The sequence below is a fragment of the Botrytis sinoallii genome (assembly GCF_014898435.1).
Source record: "Botrytis sinoallii strain Bc 23 chromosome Unknown BSIN_027, whole genome shotgun sequence".
Taxonomy (NCBI): domain Eukaryota; kingdom Fungi; phylum Ascomycota; class Leotiomycetes; order Helotiales; family Sclerotiniaceae; genus Botrytis; species Botrytis sinoallii.
This window is the reverse complement of record NW_024066054.1, coordinates 439,380-457,566: the sequence shown is the minus strand read 5'-3', so window position 1 is coordinate 457,566 and position 18,187 is coordinate 439,380. Positions and strand designations below refer to the sequence as shown.

Sequence of the window (18,187 nt, the reverse complement as noted above, 5' to 3'; positions counted from 1 at the left end):
TGAATGCGGAGATTTGTAAAGAACACTCAATCGATGATTGATAATGACAATTTGGCCCTCCTTACTGTGGTTTTTCTTCGCGGTTGACTGCGTAGTGAAATGGAGATTTTTAAGTATACAATCCGCTGTACATGTACTTACATGTGCATGCACATGCGATAAAATGTCGCAGCTCTTTTTTTAATCCAAATGACCTTCAACATTTTACCTTTGTAATTCTATACATGCTATATTGTACATCGTCTATTCTGCTGAAATGTGGTATGTATGTACAGTTTCCGCTGAATCACGAGGGTAAATACTCTTCTGTCGCGATGAGACACATTGCCACTTAGCCGGAGGCTCAAATCGCAATTAACGAGATTCTTTCTCTTTATTCGCCGCCAGATCAAGAGTCTTCCATGCCGAAGCCCTTGCTGCTAGATAAGTTTTACTCTGAATCGCCTTATAGATGCCATGAAATCCACTGATAGGCCACGCTTTTAGGATCCTTTCCGAAATGCTCAGCGTCTTCGCCACCTCTGTTTTTGGCGCCGCTTTGACTTTCTCATAAACACTTGGTAAGGTGGTTGCTCCATATTTCTCCCTCAATCCATCGTACCATTTGCGATCGTACATTTCCCAAAATTGTTCTTCATTGTAGTAGGTTTGTGCGTATAACCATTTCATACCCCCGAGCTCTTTGAGTTTTTTCTCGAGACTGATGTTGGCTTTTACTAAATCTTTTTCTTTTCCATAGCCCCAGAGACCGATGTTCATGAGCGGCTTGAGAGTTTTACCGTCGGCTTCGTAGGAGGCGGAGTGAGGATGCATGGTTGGCATAGGGCTTTGCTTTAGGGGACAGAGCCATAAGGGATAGATACCGAAATATTCGTCGGTGTATTCTACAAACTCTGTGGCGGTAGAATATGGTAATGCGAGATCTTGAACGATGTACCCGGGTGGCATTCCCGCGGTGTGAAGTGCAGTATATAGCATGCGTGTATGTAAAAAGTCGTCTAGAAACCAACGTGTGAATTTGTTGAATGGGAATGAGAAGTATTTGAAGGCCGAAGCACCGACCCAGAACGCTCCACGGTCATATCGAAAGAAATATTCTGCGAGAGGTATAGCGAATCGGGGGGAGGATTGGCTGTTGTCGATACTAGATTCTACATGCATGTAGAACCAAGGATCCGAAGCACTACTAAATCGTTGTACTGGAGTATTCTCCGTTGGGGTATCTGTCAAACGACCAGTAATAATAGCACCCTTCTTTTTCGAAAACATGATTCCGTCTACATAATCAATCGTGGGATCCGCGGTCATCTCTTCAACCTTCTTGATTGCATCTGGCATATCAGATACCGGATGGTATGTAGTCTCGACATACTTCCTCGCCTTTTGTAACTGCAACTCTACCAACGTTGTAACTCCCATACTTCCGACCGCTCCCGCCGCGCCATGAAATAAATCAGGCCTCTCAGTCTTCGAACATTGAATAACCTGACCATCTGCCAAAATCATCTCAACCCGATTGATCGTCTCATTGAAGAAACCATGTCGAAAAGAACTGCTTTCACCCGATGTCCCCGCATATCCTCCTCCAGCAGTAATTCCCGGAAATTCCATGACCACTGGCGGCACAAGTCCATATTTTAATGTCTCCTCTACCAGTCTATCCATTGGCACATTTGGTTCCACCCATGCTGTCTGCGTTGCGGGATTGACTTCCAATACATGCGATAACCCGCCAATATTGATTATGTTTTTGCCTTTGCCATTATTTCGTGTGCTATTCGTAGAACCATGATTGATACGGAATTTCTGTTTGCGATCGTAGAATTGTCGTACATTCGTGGATATCTTCTCGACGGTTTGGTTGTGTAGAGCGAGGGCTGGTGAGGTATGGGGTGAATTGGAAAAGTATCGGATATTCACTCTCGTTCGAGTTTGCTTTGTCTCTTCCTGCCATTGCCTGCAAGGATTTGGAGGGGTGGTCGTCGTTAATGATCGGATGATGAGATTATTTCTTATGGGAAATGTTGAAGTTCTTATTAATGGCGCAGTCTTATTAACTGCTCGCCGTATTGAAATCATGTCTTTCAATTGGTGTGGCTGATGTTACACAAAGACATTCCAATGTTACACAATAATAATTTTTTTCTCGATACCGCACGGCTGGCTAGTCAGGCCTAGACCTACGTACAGTGGGACGGGAAGTAGCTGAAACTACGATAGAACTCAATCACGACGACATCAATTGATTTCGGTGTACGATAGAACATAAAATTTACTACACCAGCCTCGATATCTGAAGCTTTCATCACGATACTAATTCAAGCATGTCGGCGAATGGCATTTATTATATCTTCATTTATCATTGATCTTGATGGTCCAATCGATGAGCTGGTCGTGAGTCGTCCATGATCACTTCCACAGAGTAATTCAAAATGCAGTACGTACCTACTTGAGTGAAGTTACTTTGATACAACACCAATACAACATCGTGGGTTCCTTACTCAACTACCAGGTACTCGTCGCCCTCGACCATACAAGCTCAAAACGAAGAATCAGTTGATACTGTATTGTGCGATATCGTACCAAAGGTCTTCCCTTCAAGCCACGATGAGTCCAGATCAGATCCCAAGCTACGGGCCATCCCTTGACATTCCCGTCATGTAGGGTTCAGGTTAGTTTAGGTTAGACTCGGCTCTATTTATCCAGGTATCAAAATATTTTCAAGCTTCATCAATGTGCCATTCATCATACACGCAATGAATTCTCCCATTGAAGCTGGAGCTGCGGAGGAGAAGCAGGTACCGTCAGAGCCTCCGAGAATTCAAGATGGCCCTATTCTACCATCTGCCGACCAGGATAAAGATATCGCTATCGCCGTGGTGGGAGAGCATCGTCATGAAATTGACCCCGCGGTAGAAGCTCGAGTCGTTCGAAAGATAGATCGATATCTGGTCCCTGCTATGTTCATTGGATATGGGCTTGTTTATTATGACAAGGTAGGATATAGTTTTTTCATTGTTTAGATCAATTCCAAACTTAACAATTCTCAGGCAATCTTAGGATCCGCAGTCCTCTTTGGCATGACGACTGATCTATCTCTCTCCATCGCCAATACCAATGTGACCCCTCATACTACAGATACCTCTCGTCTTAGTTGGGCAACATCACTTTTTTACTTTGGCATGTTGGCGGGTCTATACCCAATGACATTTGCCTTGCAAAGATTTAATATGGGTAGGATCATAGGGATCGTGGTATGCTTGTGGGCCTTGATCTGCATGTGCACAGCTGCTGTAACAAATTGGCGCGGTCTATATGCACAAAGGTTCTTCCTTGGTTTTGTCGAAAGTATCATCCCAACTGGATTCATGTGTATAATCAGTTCCTTTTACACACAATCCGAGCAATCTCTAAGACAGAGTTGGTGGTTTTCCTCAACTGGGGCTTTCACCATTATTGGAGGTGCACTGAATTATGGATTCGGACAAATCGATGGTGGAGACCTTAAAAGATGGCAGTACATTTATTTACTTGCCGGGTCTCTTACTTTCCTTTTCGGAATTTGTTGTTTCTTCGTACCAGATTCCCCAGTCTCAGCTTGGTTTCTTACGACAGATGAGCGTATGGTTGCTACGGAACGTCTAAGATATGGTCAAACCGGAATTCGCTGCACAAAGTTCAAGTGGTATCAGATCAGGGAATCTTTACTGGATATCAAAGTATGGCTCGTCGCTATCATGATGGCTTCCGCTTACACTGTCAACGGAGCAGTCAGTGGTTTTGGCCCTCTCATCGTTTCTACTTTTGGGTATTCAACTCTAGATTCTATTTTGTTCCAATTTCCTCTTGGGGCAATATGTTTGATCTTTATCTTACTTACTGGTTATCTTTCATCGCATATTCGAAATATACGAATCATCCTCCTCGTTATTTGTTGTCTGCCAGTTATTGCTGGATGTGCAATGATATGGAGAAGTTCTTGGCATCATCATGCAGCTACTCCAGTTGTCGGGTATACTATTGTTGGTTTTTTTGGTCCTGTAGTGAGCTTGATTATCACGATTGGTATGGCCAATGTTGCAGGTCAAACAAAAAAGTGTTTCATGGCAGCGACTATTTTTGTGGCATACTGTGTTGGTAATATTGTAGGACCTCAATTGATCATATCACAAACGAAATCAAGACATTATCCAGAGCTTTGGTTAGGATTAATCATTTGGTAGGTTACAAATTGAATGAACACACGGTGAAATTACTGATGCGAGATAGTTATTGCATTACAATTATAGCAGCAGTGGTGTTGTATGCTGTGCTGACTAAAGAAAATCGCAAGAGAGCATTAATGGAGTAAGTCTATACCACTTTTATCTAACTAGACGATATCAGGATACTTTCACGTTCGCTGTATTGAATTGGCAGAACACTTCGCATACCTACTTCTACTCCATATATCTTGCTGTCCTCTCATGTCACTTTGTATCAAATCGTGCTGACTGACATCCTGCAGATTAGATCAAGTGAGTAGGGACAAAATGGCATTTCAGGATTTAACCGACAGGGAGAATCCATATTTCCAATATATGCTTTAGCTCTAGATGCAGGAGAAACGTTTGATGGATGCTAGCTTACATCATCGAAATGTCATTTTTCGAGTTACATCCCGACTGATTTCGGTAACAAAACGGTCGATCTCTTTCCGGCCGAAAATCTTAACTCCACCAAAGTTGCACGTAAAATCCGTTATCGCCAGATGGGGGATAATTTACAAATAAATAATAAATTCCTGATTTGTTGACCAGTACTGAGAAGAAATATATAAAGACTTTCTTCAACCTCCCATTTAATTTCAATTGACCATCTTTCTACTCGCATCTCGAACAAACCCTACAAAAGAACCAACTCGGCCTTCCTCCAAATCTCTAAACGAAGTTCATCACAGTTCTTATCTTCAGTCTCTATATTTACACAAAAATACTGGTACTATCAGCAGATATGGGTGCAGAAACACAAGCAAAGACTAAGATACCCATTGTCTTGGGTGCAATGACATTTGGGAAGCCTGGTAAGTCGTTTTCCTCCTGAATTGCAATGCTCTGGAACTAACACTTATCAAGGTGTCATGCAAACTCGAGTCCATGATCTTAAAGATGTCTCTTCAATGATCGAACTCTTTCAGTCACATGGTCATAATGAAATAGACACTGCCCGCGTCTACGGCATGGGTTCATCAGAAGAATATCTGGGACAACTCCAACCCTCATACACTGACCGTGGTATCATTATGGCTACCAAACTGTATCCTAACAATATGACTGGTTCCAAGATTACGCATTCGGCGGATGATCTCAGACTTCACTTGGACAAAAGCTTGAAAGCTTTAGGTGTTGAAAAGGTCGATCTTTTTTATCTACATGGACCAGATAGAAGTGTTTCTTACGAGGAAACATTTGCCATGTGCGATGTTTTGTACAAGGAAGGAAAATTCAACAGGTTGGGTGTTAGTAATTACATGTCTTGGGAGATTGCACACATTCAAGAAATTTGCATCAAAAACAATGTAAGTCTCTTCGACCGTCATTCAATTGTAGAATAACGAAACTGACACCGAAAAAGTGGATCCGTCCCTCAGTATACCAAGGTGTATATAATGCCATTCAGCGCTCCATCGAACCAGAGCTCCTTCCCTGTCTTCACAAATACAACATGTCTTTCTACGCCTTCAACCCTATCGCCGGCGGCTACCTCACTTCACGCTACCATCGCAATCAGGAATCCGTCGAAGCAACTTCTCGTTTCGATGATTCGCATCTGCAAGGTCAAATGTATAGGAAGAGATACTGGAATGATACCATGTTTGACGCCTTGGACATCATCAGAGAAGCAGCGAAAAAGGAGGGGTTAACCGAGAGCGAATGTGCATTGAGATGGTTGGTGCATCATAGTGGGCTTGAGACGGAGAGAGGGGATAAAATTATTATTGGAGCGAGCAGCGAAGAACATTTGGTAGAAAATTTGGTGGATCTGGAAAAGGAACCATTGTCGAAGGAGATTCTGGAAGCGTTGGATAAGGCGTGGGCTAAGACGAAAGCGGTAGCTAGTGCCTATTTTCATTAAGCTTGGGGTACCTACCTAGTTGAAGTGCGGGGAATTTCAGATATTGGGGATACTACAGAAAACCTTGAAGGGTTTGGAGATATTTCTTGATATATCAGCTTTTATATGTATTTTAGATATTGTTACGATTATTTGTTTGAGATGTGACAATTAAATTATAACTTCTCATATCAAACAATCGAAGAATGAACTTGTTATAAAATTCGATAGTTGGGAAGTATTCCGTCAATCCATACATCCACTCACTGGTGGGCTTGTGGTGAGACATGAGTACGTGGATAGATTAAAGAGGGGGGGAGGTCACTATGATCCAATGGTTGCTCTAGAGAAATTGGGAAAGCTTGCCAGTACAACTTTAAGACTTTTTGAGACTATTTAGATAAGGTACATTTAAAAATTGAATGAAATTATGTTTCTCTATATACTCAATATAACGCCTTGTAATTCCATCATCCATCCAAAACCACGCCATAGTATACCAACCAAAATTCCCAATCATGATCATCACATTCATGGAACCCTCCTTTTCCATCCCAGTGCCCCCTCCAATCCCTCCAATCTAAAACTTCGTCTCCTTCACCCAAATACAATTCTCCGCCTGTAAATCCTTCACCACGATAGTCCCATCGTTTCTCTTCCCCCATCTCCCTTTCCCCTTCCCTTTCCCCTGTTCCTCATTCTCATTCTCAAACTTCAACTCCACCCCCTCATCACTACACTCCATCCCCGCAAACTTCCTCATATGCTCACACTCCTGTCTACTCACCCCCGCCTCATCCCTCGGAATCCACAATTTTGGATCTCGACCCCTCGCTACACAGGGCGGAAAATACGCATCCTCGTGCTGTTTTGCCGTATACTCGAAACCGGAGGGCATAAGCGGCAAAGAAGCAGTGAGGGCGCGGAGAATATGGTAGTCGGAGAAGATTTCTGGGTGTAGGAATTTGATGAAGAAGTTGGGAGGGGAGGAGGGGTCGTAGATGGGGGAGATGAGCGGGGTGAGGTAGGTTAGGTAGGGGGTTAGGCGGTGCAGATGCGGTTGGATTTTGGATTTTAGAGCGTGTAGGAGGAACGTGAGGGTTAGTTTTGAGAGGTGCGGAAGCCCTTCGATTCGTTTGGCTGCGGAGCGGGATTGGGGGTTGGGATCGTGGATATCGGTTTCGTCTTCGTCTTCTTGCTCGGAGTCGGAGTCGTCGTGGGGAGAGGAGTTTTTGTGGTTTTCGGATTCGGGTTCGGTCTCTTCGGAGATGGTGGGGTGTGGATTGGGTGTTGTGGATGTGCGGTGGCTGATGTATGTTGATACTACTGGTTGGGATTGAGTTTGTACAGGTGTCTGCATAGGAAAAAATGAATCCCCATTTTCATCTCCGTTATGGGCGGCATTGCCACGATCCATAGTCGGCATGGGTGTTTGCAAATCCGAATTAAATGCAAGTCCGCGATATAATTCTTCGACAGCAAGGGTTCGGGGAAGATTCCAGAGAAGTGGACCGAGTGCTTCGTTGAGACTTATATGGATTAATGCTGTGAAGATTGTTAAGCCGAACATGATCACTAACGGGCCAAATGCGCTTCGTAATCCGAAAAGACCGATGAGACAGATTTCCGCAAGATATACACCTGTGAGGAGTTGCTTGAGAGCATGTGGATACAGCAGTCCTCGTGTAGATATCTCAGAGGAATAGGTGTAGAGGAGATTATATTTCGATACCAAATAGATGAGATATAAACCCATGAGAGCGAATACGATTGTCAGCGGACTTATTAGCGAATATGTTATGGCTATTACGCCCATATTTGTGAACACAGGGTAAACAGCTCCCCAATGGACGATTCGGATTCGGTGCCATTTGTTAATCATCAACCTTGGGTTTTGCTCATTCTGAAACATTAAGTGACGAATCAAAGCAGGTAGTTGCAATAATCTCGTGGCGGACATGGCGAGGCCCTGGAGGATAAAATACGAAACGTAGAAGTTTGATGATTTAGGTAGATTTTGCGAAAGTAGTGAGCGCACAGAAGTGGGATCTTGTATGATTTTCTCGAATGCTGCCGATGCAGCAGAAGTGATAGTTGTTACAAGGAATACTTGTACAACTTGGAATATGAAGTAAGTAGATTGTGTGTAGAGCTCAATCATCGAATAAGACGGGATTCCAGCTTGACGCGCACAATGTCGTAGAATGACAGGAACTAATGCCATAAGAAATGTCAAAGCTAGAGCTGGTAATAAGCCCGTAAGCAAACCCAGAATTGAAGATGGAAGTTTGTTGATCCAACCCAAGAATGGGATTTTTGTGGTTAAGAAATTGATGTTGGATACTATTCCTATCAATGCACAAGGAATGGACCAAAATATGACCATACAGGCCACGAAACCTTGGATCGCAAAATTACGCATAATACGTTCCCACCATCTCATGCGAAGCGATTCCCATACGATTTCGTGTGGTCGAATTCCATTGATATGTGGTGTCATGTGAAATGCTCGATGATGAGATAATGTTTGGTAGGCGGATTGAGCATTGACCTGAGTATCGAATTCAATAAACGCGGCAGGTAATGGCTTTACTTTTCCCTGTCGATGCATTCTTCTCAGTTTGCTGATTTGTGGCGCGATTTCCTTCAGTCGAGCTCGTGTCCATTTGATGGTATCTACGCTTCTTCCATAATTTGATAAGGGTCGATGTGTCGGTCTCCAGCTGTGGGGAATCCATTGTGCTGCAATTGATCCACTTACTCCAGGAGGAGGCCCAGACATTCCGTATCCATTATCTCCCCATTTCAAAGTCGGGGTTGTGGGATTTTCGTCGGTGGTTGCTTGAGAATTGGTTTGCGACATTGCTTTCTCGGTCACGCTGGCTTCCATTTCCTTTACATTGATTGGACTGGAAGTCGGCCCTACTAGTATATCTGCAGGTGACATGGGATCTTCCGAAACCTCAATGTCCCTAGGATTTACATCAGCTGGACTTCTGATTAAGCTTGGTCTACGATTTTCAATATCTGAAGATCCACGCTTTATTTCTTGAACAGAATTGATACCAATGCTCGATTCAAGGTCTGGATGGCCATGTTTGAGTGCTCGGTTTCTCTCCTTATTCGCAAGCTTTATTAATGCTGTCTCGGCCCTTTCCAATCGATAAGCAGTTTGATTTCTTTCGTCCACCAAATCCTGCAGCTCTCGGGTTTCTCTTGGAATCCAAACATGCTTGACAGAATCGCCAAATACCTTTCGTAATTTAGTTTCTTCCAAATTCTGTTGTGGAACGCACGTGAATAGAACAGTCCTCGATGACAAGCGCTTAGAATAGTACGGATGGAGAAGATATGCTTGGCGGAGGTTAATGTAGTAGACGCACTCTCGGGAGACAGTATACATGATAAATCCTAATTATTTATTAGTAAAGTTCATGTATTTAGAAAATTATACCCACCAAAAAGAGCCATGCCAGGAACGCGTGTACATAGTAGATTCTTGGGTTATCAACATTTCCGAATGTCAATTGATCAAGTTGTTCGTTGCCAGCACCTCCGAGTACATGCAAAGGTATCAAGACGGGAAATACAAGGCCACATCCTACAAGACATATTGCACACATAATCTTGAGGAATCGAAGGAATAAGTACCCATCTAGCGATGACTGATTGAGAACCGCTTCATCTGGAGTATTGAAAAAGGGTCTGATCCAATTGAAATATCCAGATGGTAATTCCTTACTTCGTTCACTATTCTGAGGTCAGTTTAATCTTTGTCATCAAGCGCATCTAACTCACTGAGGATCTAGACTACTCAAGAAAGTCCGTGGTGAATAAACTCTTGGATATTTCCTCCGTAGCACCAGAAATGAGATGGTACAGACTGCAGCGAATACGCCCACGGGTATTAAAGTGGAAAACAGTGCAGAGAATGACGAGGAATTGGACCCTGATGCTGCAGCTGCTAAGGTCGAACTTGTGGAATTATCTCTTGAAGAACCAACTCTTGGATCAGAACTCTGATTCTAGAAAACAAAAGAACATTCGAATGTTAGTAAAGATTGCTGCCGGAGCGGGAAATTTGGAGACTTGATGAGACCTTACCAATTCCCTCTTGAATTCCAACCTCAACCCTTCAGCTAACACACTCAAAATCGCCATCTCTCACTAATTTCTTTCGAGCACTTCTCAATCGCAACACACTCCATTCATCTATTCATACACGTCGTCTGCATCGATCCAATCCAGCCGCTCATGCCAAGGAATATATATGGATAACAATTAACAATAAATAATATGAAGCAAAACGTTCGGGGCTCTTCGTGATTTTCAAATGTGCCAATTTATCATTTATGGTGCATATTTTCACCGTAGATCATCAACTAGCAAAAATACTACCCTTAAGTGGCGCGCTGAATACAGGGTTAATTTCCGCATCGGGGAAGAATGATGCTTTTATTGGTTGGTAGGGTTTCGAGCAGGGGGCGATCGCGATAAACGGGGGCAGGGATTTCTTTGATACTTTGCCATTTTATGTCCTCAATGTAGAGTGGCTTCTGGGAGTCTGCAGAAAGGGGGCACAGTCGAAGACATACTAGAAGAAATTATTGAAAAGAACGTTTGTCTAATGAATATTTGAATATCTATTAGGAGTAGTGAAGAGGTAGGTGTGTTTGATGCCAAGGTATAAATCGAAAGTACCGATCAGGCTGAGTGGGCCTTGCCGAACCCCTGTTACATATGTATCTGATCTTCTCCGGGATTTATCCGGATTATCCAGATATCAATATCAACCTCGCACCACCAGCATCTTCTGCAGAGCTTCTGTGTTACAAATCCTACTATCAAAATACCTTCACTACCTTCAATACCATCTTGTAGACTTCACGAAATGTCATACAGTATCGACGACGTATTACATATGATACTACATATGAGTTCACCAATATGAAGGTCATTACCCATAATTGGACAGTTCTCTTTGCGACTCTTGTCTCGTCAACCGTCGACTTTAGGGGAAATGCGATCCCTCGTGTGCAAACGACAAGTGGAATAGTCATTGGACATCCTGCAAGAAACAAAAGTGGTGTTGTTGAATTCCTAGGTATTCGATATGCTCAGGCAACCAACAGCTCTTTGAGATTTCAGCCTCCAGTTCCATTCATTTCCTCTGATACATACAAGGCTTCACACTATTCACCGTAGGTTTTGCTCTCTTTGGACTTTAAGTTTGTGTCAGGAACAATATATTAGCAAGCGGATACTTCGGAGCATATATGGCGGATCATCCTCCACTGCGCTTAATAGGTTCATGCAATTGAGTCCCCACCTAACATCATTCCCAAGAGCATGTCCCTTTAACCCCGCTCTACCTCTCCCCACTTTCCCTAACAAATCTTCCACATTCGACCGCATATATGCCACAGCTACTGGTGGGACGGGTCTGGAGTTTCAGTGAAGACTGTCTAGCACTCAATATATGGACTTCATCCATATCACCAAAAGAGCTTAAGCCAGTTTTATTTTTCATCCACGGCGGGAGATTTGTATCCGGCAGTACCAACAACACATTTTATGAAGAACAATATCTTGCTGCTACTGGTGATGTCGTTGTTGTGACTATTGAGTATATACTCTTTTCTTCCAACCTATTCAACTGACGAACTAAAGTATACTAGCTACCGACTGCTCGTGTTTGGATTCCCAGGCTCACCACTATTACCCAGCGCTAACCTAGCAATCTTGGATCAACGACTCGCCCTCGAATGGGTCAAAGCAAACATTGCATCATTCGGAGGAGACCCATCTAGAATCCTCATGTACGGACAATCAGTTGGTGGACTATCTATTCATTACCATGCATTTGCCTGGCCAGATGATCCAATTGCTTCTTCATTCATGTCCATATCCGGAATTATCAATGACGAACTTAATAGTCCAGAATTGAGCAAGTCATATTGGGATCAGCTTTCCGTTCTAGTCGGATGCGAGAGTGGCGTCGAAACAGATGTTGTGATCTGCATGCAGGAGATACCATACCAAACCATCTTGGCTGCCATCAAAAAATTACCTCTGACACCCACGGAATTTCTACCACGAACACAATTCGCACCAACAATCGACGAGAACATTGTGTTTTCAGACTATGCTACCAGAACCATCGCTGGGAGATTCGCTAAACTACCATACCTAGTAGGCAACGCGAATCACGAGTCAGGCTTCCACGCCATCTCCGCCTTTGCCCAAAACATCACTCTCAGCCGCTCTCAGTGGGATCTCTTCAACCTCAAAACCTTTACTTGCTCCGCGATCCAATCTGTCCTCTCACGCTTGGAGCATAATATCACTGTTTATTTGTATAGATATTTTGGAGATTTCGACAACACGCGTCTTTATCTAACAAGTGGTGCGTATCATTCGAGTGACTTGAATATGTGGCACGGTGTGGGCAGGGATGTAAGTGGTATTTCGAATACGAGAGATGAAGAAAGGTTGAGTAAGGAGATGATGAGAAGTTTGATTACGTTCGCAAAGGATCCTATGGGCGGACTTGAAAAATTGGGTGGAGAAGGGATGAGGGCGCGGGAACTGGTGAGCCTACCTGCTTTCTTTGCTTCACATCGCACATGGCCACAAAGTCTGGAGTCTTAAATGTGACCATCCATGCTTTGTGCTGATCAATTCCTACAGCAACTCTGAATATTCTAGGTCAACACAATAGTCGCGAGGTGGATCACGTGGAATTTGGAGAGTATAATGCCCAATGTGCACCATAGAATTCAGCAAAATTGGGATATTAATCCATACGCTAATTTCTAATCGATCATTTCGCTGAGATTACATTACATTATCGCTGTGTAATCATTCCTTACTTCGAGACCTCCATGTTTTCTCATTTCCACCAATTTGAATTACCGAATCTTCTCTGTCTCTCTTCCCAATCTCTGTTAAATTGCTTAATCGATCTTCCATTCAAATTTTCTTCTTGTCCTCGGGGCCAATCTGTTTGGTGCCAAATCCATTCTTAGACGTGAACATGACTATCTTCATCAATTTATAATGATCCGGCATGTCCACCTCTTTTCCCTTTGCATTATCTCCGCGTTTGGTATGTTCATCTGTCCAGCCCTTTATTTGGCCCCATTGCTCCCAAAGATGCCAAAAGAACCTTGCATCCCGCGCTCTTTCTTGCCACTCTTCCCACATTTGTCTTAACTTGGTTAATTTAATCCTCTTCCTTTCGGCCGGTGTCGCATTCCAGTTGACACCCAAGTCGTCGCCACTGGGGCACGATACTGCTTTAGGCTCAGGCCTAGAATTGCCTGCTTGAAAAAAAATAGGTTTTCCGTAAAAGTCTACATATCCAGTTGGTATAGTCGATAGCTCGAGGACAGACTGCGTTGCCGCTTCTTTGAGTTTCTCAAACCTTTTCAATGATTTACGAGTAAGAATCTCCTGATATAATATCGGAACCCATGGCTGTGAGTAGAACCAGCTTGCAGAACCCATCACATAATGTCTGCATGAAAGTTAGGTGCTAGTCTGCTCGTGGTAGGGGTAACGTGTACTCACATTTCTGGTAAATCTTGGTCATAGTGGTGAATCCCTATCTGGGGAAGATCAACCCAGGTATTACCCGGAAGGATGCAGATCCTTATTCCTGAGCCGGGCTTCGTACGGATGAAACAGATGTTACTAAGGATCTCCATTGGTGTCGGAGCAACAGATCGTTCTCTAGGGGATGGACTACCGAGAGCGGATGGGCTAGTGTGAAGGAAAGGACTAATGGGAGTCGGCGGAGTCGACAAGTAGGATCGATCTCGCTGAATGTATCTCACAGACGGAGTGGTTTTAATTGATGAATTTTTGGAGACAAAAGGGTCTGTAAGCATCTTCTCATCCACAAGCGAAACACGTTTCATACATGGAGAGTAAATTCTAGCTTTTGCTGGTTCAGAATGACTCTTTGATGATATTTTATTGTCTGGAGATTCCAGCGGTCCATGATCTTCATTGACACTCGAAACTGGTTGATGACCTTCGCTCGAGGGGACAAACACCGGCGCACAAGGTGAAAGAGAACGGACTCGCCTGAGGGGTGTTGAGAGACTACCATTCGATTTTCCAGGCCTGTGGGAAGGAGATGAAGAACGAGAACCTCCATCATTTATTGAGATACTAAGAGAGTACTCTGAACAAATATCAAAATAGTCTGGATCAACGAGACTACCTCCAGAGTCCAGAGGAGCAGGGTAACCTACGTCATCGAGCTCAAAGTAGTTCGGATCATGAAGAGCAGTGTCCCGGTCTGTAGTATCGATTGGACTTACTTCCTTAGGAGCGCATTGGTTTCCATCAATTCCATCATTTGTTTGACCCTTTCTCTTGCTCGTGTCTAGCTTAAACGGGATAGGGCTCGAAAGAAACGAATTTGTGGCCCGAGATGACGTGAGAATCTTGGGGGCTGGAGGAGGAAGGTTGGTATACCAAACGCATCCTCCTTGTAGGAAATATTGCCCTAAAACAACCTTTTGCAGATCAGTATAAGGAGCACAGGTCTGGAGGATAAGAAATGTTACACACAAGATAGAGCATAAAGAATATTTCGTTTCCCTGAGGTTGCGCATGTTCTGAACCTGCACTTATACTCTCCACAGTTCTTAGCTTGATCTCACGAGCTATTGAAGTCAACTGAGCACGTAGTTTACATAGTGGTATCCTGCATTGTGGAGCATAGCCACCGTTAGAGTCTAGACGCCCGAAGCCCAGTCCATTATCGAACTCCCCCTGTACCTGCTGAGGATTTGGGCCATATGCTGCAATGGGTGCAAATGTTCTTAAACTTCCATTGACCCATTGATGTAGTTGGCATGGTGTCGGAGCATTGAATATTGTGGCTTGAGGCAAAATTTGACCAGCATTTACGTTAGGTTGTTGGAATTGAGCATTGAAATTTAGTTGATCTTGGAAAGCTTCACGCCACTGCTGAGAACTCTGTTCGCTTTCTTCGATGGGAACAAGTGTATTTGCGCTTATATTATGACTCCTTAGGTTCGGATAGTATGACTTGAAGTGATTGAATCCTATCGGCTGACCTCCATTCGATCCATTAGCTGACATAGGTGAAGGTCGATTCCAGCCATTTTCGATCATAGGATGAAATTGATTTGACAGATATTCTGATCCAGTATTGACACTTATAGGCTGCGAAACACTCGGTCCAGTGTTTTTATGGTGCTGTGGGCTCTGTAAATTGAGATTCTCAGGGTAGTTTGGCGTTGGATTTTCATTGGCTAGACCCTGTCCAAAGTATTCTTGAAATGGATGATGCATTTCGTGCTGTTGGAACCCTTCTCAGAATGTCCTGGGATGGTTTCCCTGGTATAGAAAATCAATACGGGATTTGTTGCGTTTCTCTTGCCGATACTGAGGATGGTGATGTATTTTGCAAATATATATATTGTATGTATAGTATGATAGTAACCAAAAAAGTAGGATATTTAAGTTTGTGCAATGAGATTGATGATATGATATGATGTGATGTTGATGGAAAAATGGGAGAAATATTGTTCTTTTTGAGAATGAGGGTAAGTTGAGCGTTTGACATGGAGAAGGTACGACTTAGAGTGAGCTTCGGAGGAAGCAGAGAATAGCGACGACTAGGAAGACGGATAGATGTAGACATCATTTCGGGAAGTCACGAATGTGATTTGCATGCTTCTCTTATGTTGTTACTTAAGAGAATAAAAATGGAAACATGCAAACTTTAAAGACATTTGATGAGCGAAGAAAAGTACCTTTTCTGATCTTTTTCTCAAACGGAACTGTGCCTCCTAGATCAAGATCGCGATTGATTGGGCGTTTTAATTTACACACTTTTTGTTCATTTCACCTTCAATAAAACTCCAGGTCCCATTCAATTCCGTATCGACAAAGAACAAGAAAACTCTGAGCAATCGAAATGTTCGCGTACGTCAAGCAGTTTGGAGGTGCTTGGATTTTGGCATTGAGAAAAGTAGCGACCATATAACCAGATATCATTCTATGTCTTTCATACATAATAAATAAGCACAAAATTTAGACTCCAGGTTTCCACCAGATCTTCTTCATGTGTGCGGTGAATGAATTACTTTTTCTGAAAAGGTGCGAGAGAAATTATTGTGATTTGGGACTTGGTCGTGGTACAAGAAACCACACGTCAACAGGCTCGCTTATTCGATATTCGAGATGAGGAGATATAGACAATAGATCTAATTTGTCTGTATTATCCAGCCTAGAAAGGATTTATCTTGTATATTGTTTTTCTTCTTCAGGTTCGAGCGTCTATATGGAGTGAGTGTTAGCGGTGCGGCCTTTCCATGAATGATCTCTTTAGAAATGGGAAACCACAAGATCATGATAATGACCTGGGAAAGCCTCGGTTGTAAATTACTTCAGGACTTCTACGTTAAAGTAGCTAGAAGTTTTCGTACTAGGTGTTTGTCTTCTATTCCTGTTGTTCATCAAAAGCTTTACTAATCATGGGTGGCTGACATATCCGCAGCAGTCCAAGGTCTCTTTCCTTTCGATCATTTTGTAGACGGCCGCCTCAAGAAGTCCGGAATCTGCAATTCTTACTAAATCATATTGGCATATCTCTCCTTGTCCCCACTATCTACTCTAGCCGCGTGCAAATATTGTGGTAATGGCAGCATTGAAGTCATTGCTCATCTAGCTCTAATTTTCAGTTTCGATCTTGCCTGTTTTGCTACAACCTTCATCCTCTGTCTTTGTGGTCTTGGTCATCATAAAACCTTTGGCGTATCACTTGAAGCAGCTTTAAATTCTGGTGTGATAGATTTTAAAATGGTTAAATGATGCAGATTACTCGATATTCGCTACAAACATTCAAGTACTGGGACCCGTATTGGGTAACAAAAATACCACATAGGTTAACAACTCTCGCATAATACTCTTGAATTATACATTATGATTACCTCCAATCAAAATTTCTCAACATCCTGGTGAGTTTCTGGTGAGTTTCTGCTTTCCACCTCAACTTCAGCTCCTCCATTCCCTGTCATGTAATCCCCGCTCTCATCGGCGCACCCAATAATACAACCCCACTATCCGGAATCTGTTCGACTCCATCTTCCATTAATCCTTATCAATCTAAACAGTGTCCAAGCCATTGAATCCCTTACCCCCTCTCGATATCTTGAAGATTACCTGAAACATGCGAAGCTTCCGCCCAAACACAATAATCAGGGCTTGTTCCAACTGTCACGATATATTCCACGGTTTTCTTTGATATCTCCAAAACAATCTCAAAGAATCTACCACCATCTATCTTGTGGTATCCTCATCCTCCCTATCCTCCTCCTTCTCTTCGTCATCCTCATCATCCTCATCTTCATCATCCTCAATGTCAACATTATCAACATTAGCATCGATAGCATCCACAAAAGAAGCAAAGCCATGAACAGAAATGCTACCCATAAAAGCTTTGTATTCGTGATCGTCTTCCGCCTTTCTCAATTCCCTCTTTGCTTTTCTCTGAACGTCCTCTATCTCCGCCTGCTCTAACTTAGAGGATGAAATGATGACTGACTTTTGTTCCATCACCTCATCAATTGTGATATCACAGTAACTTGACTTATCAAAACGGACAACACCCTCGTAGATGATACCATTTTCCTGCTCGAGGAAGAATTTGTCCCCTCCTCGCAGATCAGGGAAGCTGGGACCAAATTTCACGAACTTCACGTCTTTAATACGTTGAAATCCATGAGACAATGCAGCGAGAAGAATAAGACCGATAAACCCACTTGCGAATCCATACATGAATATCGCGGTTGGAAAGGTTCTCGGTATTTGTCCGTTTGCATCTCTGACTGCGTTGACGATATCGAGAACGGGCTCGGTAATAGGGCCCAATTGTGTTTGGTGAAGATTGAGTAGCGCAGGCATTTTTATTGTGCTGTAGATTTGGTACTTTAGATTTATTAGGATAGGAAGATTTATTTTTCTGGAAGTCGAGAAGTTTAGGTGCAAACACGGCGCAATTTATACATTTTATCTAGTGACAACCATCTATGATTCATCATCTGTGAAA

The 18,187-nt window shown here is 43.1% G+C and overlaps 7 protein-coding genes across 7 annotated transcripts; 3 read left to right on the top strand and 4 right to left on the bottom strand.

Moving 5' to 3' along the window:
* Positions 1-354: 354 nt before the first annotated feature.
* On the bottom strand, positions 355-2,079 carry EAF02_010764 (uncharacterized protein; the record flags this gene model as incomplete). Its single annotated transcript, XM_038906812.1, has 1 exon — positions 355-2,079. The coding sequence occupies one exon, from the start codon at positions 2,077-2,079 to the stop codon at positions 355-357; it is 1,725 nt and encodes a 574-aa protein (XP_038753360.1).
* A 677-nt stretch (positions 2,080-2,756) lies between these two features.
* EAF02_010763 (uncharacterized protein) lies at positions 2,757-4,589 on the top strand (the record flags this gene model as incomplete). The annotated part of the gene is made up of 4 exons (XM_038906811.1): positions 2,757-2,996; positions 3,051-4,219; positions 4,270-4,347; positions 4,508-4,589. 4 exons carry the CDS (start codon positions 2,757-2,759, stop codon positions 4,587-4,589), a joined length of 1,569 nt encoding a protein of 522 aa, XP_038753359.1.
* A 232-nt stretch (positions 4,590-4,821) lies between these two features.
* EAF02_010762 (uncharacterized protein) lies at positions 4,822-6,740 on the top strand. The gene is made up of 3 exons (XM_038906810.1): positions 4,822-5,062; positions 5,115-5,557; positions 5,614-6,740. The coding sequence occupies exons 1-3, from the start codon at positions 4,993-4,995 to the stop codon at positions 6,112-6,114; spliced, it is 1,014 nt and encodes a 337-aa protein (XP_038753358.1). The 5' UTR covers positions 4,822-4,992; the 3' UTR covers positions 6,115-6,740.
* On the bottom strand, positions 6,674-10,357 carry EAF02_010761 (uncharacterized protein; the record flags this gene model as incomplete). Its single annotated transcript, XM_038906809.1, has 4 exons — positions 10,198-10,357; positions 9,892-10,118; positions 9,548-9,843; positions 6,674-9,504 (listed from the first exon to the last, which is right to left on the bottom strand). The coding sequence occupies exons 1-4, from the start codon at positions 10,252-10,254 to the stop codon at positions 6,674-6,676; spliced, it is 3,411 nt and encodes a 1,136-aa protein (XP_038753357.1). The 5' UTR covers positions 10,255-10,357.
* A 1,153-nt stretch (positions 10,358-11,510) lies between these two features.
* On the top strand, positions 11,511-12,869 carry EAF02_010760 (uncharacterized protein; the record flags this gene model as incomplete). Its single annotated transcript, XM_038906808.1, has 3 exons — positions 11,511-11,719; positions 11,772-12,730; positions 12,784-12,869. 3 exons carry the CDS (start codon positions 11,511-11,513, stop codon positions 12,867-12,869), a joined length of 1,254 nt encoding a protein of 417 aa, XP_038753356.1.
* A 196-nt stretch (positions 12,870-13,065) lies between these two features.
* On the bottom strand, positions 13,066-15,426 carry EAF02_010759 (uncharacterized protein; the record flags this gene model as incomplete). The annotated part of the gene is made up of 3 exons (XM_038906807.1): positions 13,066-13,612; positions 13,666-14,651; positions 14,677-15,426. The coding sequence occupies 3 exons, from the start codon at positions 15,424-15,426 to the stop codon at positions 13,066-13,068; spliced, it is 2,283 nt and encodes a 760-aa protein (XP_038753355.1).
* A 1,992-nt stretch (positions 15,427-17,418) lies between these two features.
* Positions 17,419-18,042, bottom strand: EAF02_010758 (uncharacterized protein; the record flags this gene model as incomplete). Its single annotated transcript, XM_038906806.1, has 1 exon — positions 17,419-18,042. One exon carries the CDS (start codon positions 18,040-18,042, stop codon positions 17,419-17,421), a length of 624 nt encoding a protein of 207 aa, XP_038753354.1.
* Between the last annotated feature and the right edge of the window lie 145 nt (positions 18,043-18,187).

Excerpts from the sequence above, each read along its gene's own strand:
- EAF02_010762 (XM_038906810.1), top strand. The coding sequence starts at position 4,993 with ATGGGTGCAGAAACACAAGCAAAGACTAAGATACCCATTGTCTTGGGT. Across the intron at positions 5,063-5,114 it reads AATGACATTTGGGAAGCCTG|GTGTCATGCAAACTCGAGTC; the intron begins GTAAGTCGTTTT and ends ACACTTATCAAG. Across the intron at positions 5,558-5,613 it reads AAATTTGCATCAAAAACAAT|TGGATCCGTCCCTCAGTATA; the intron begins GTAAGTCTCTTC and ends ACACCGAAAAAG.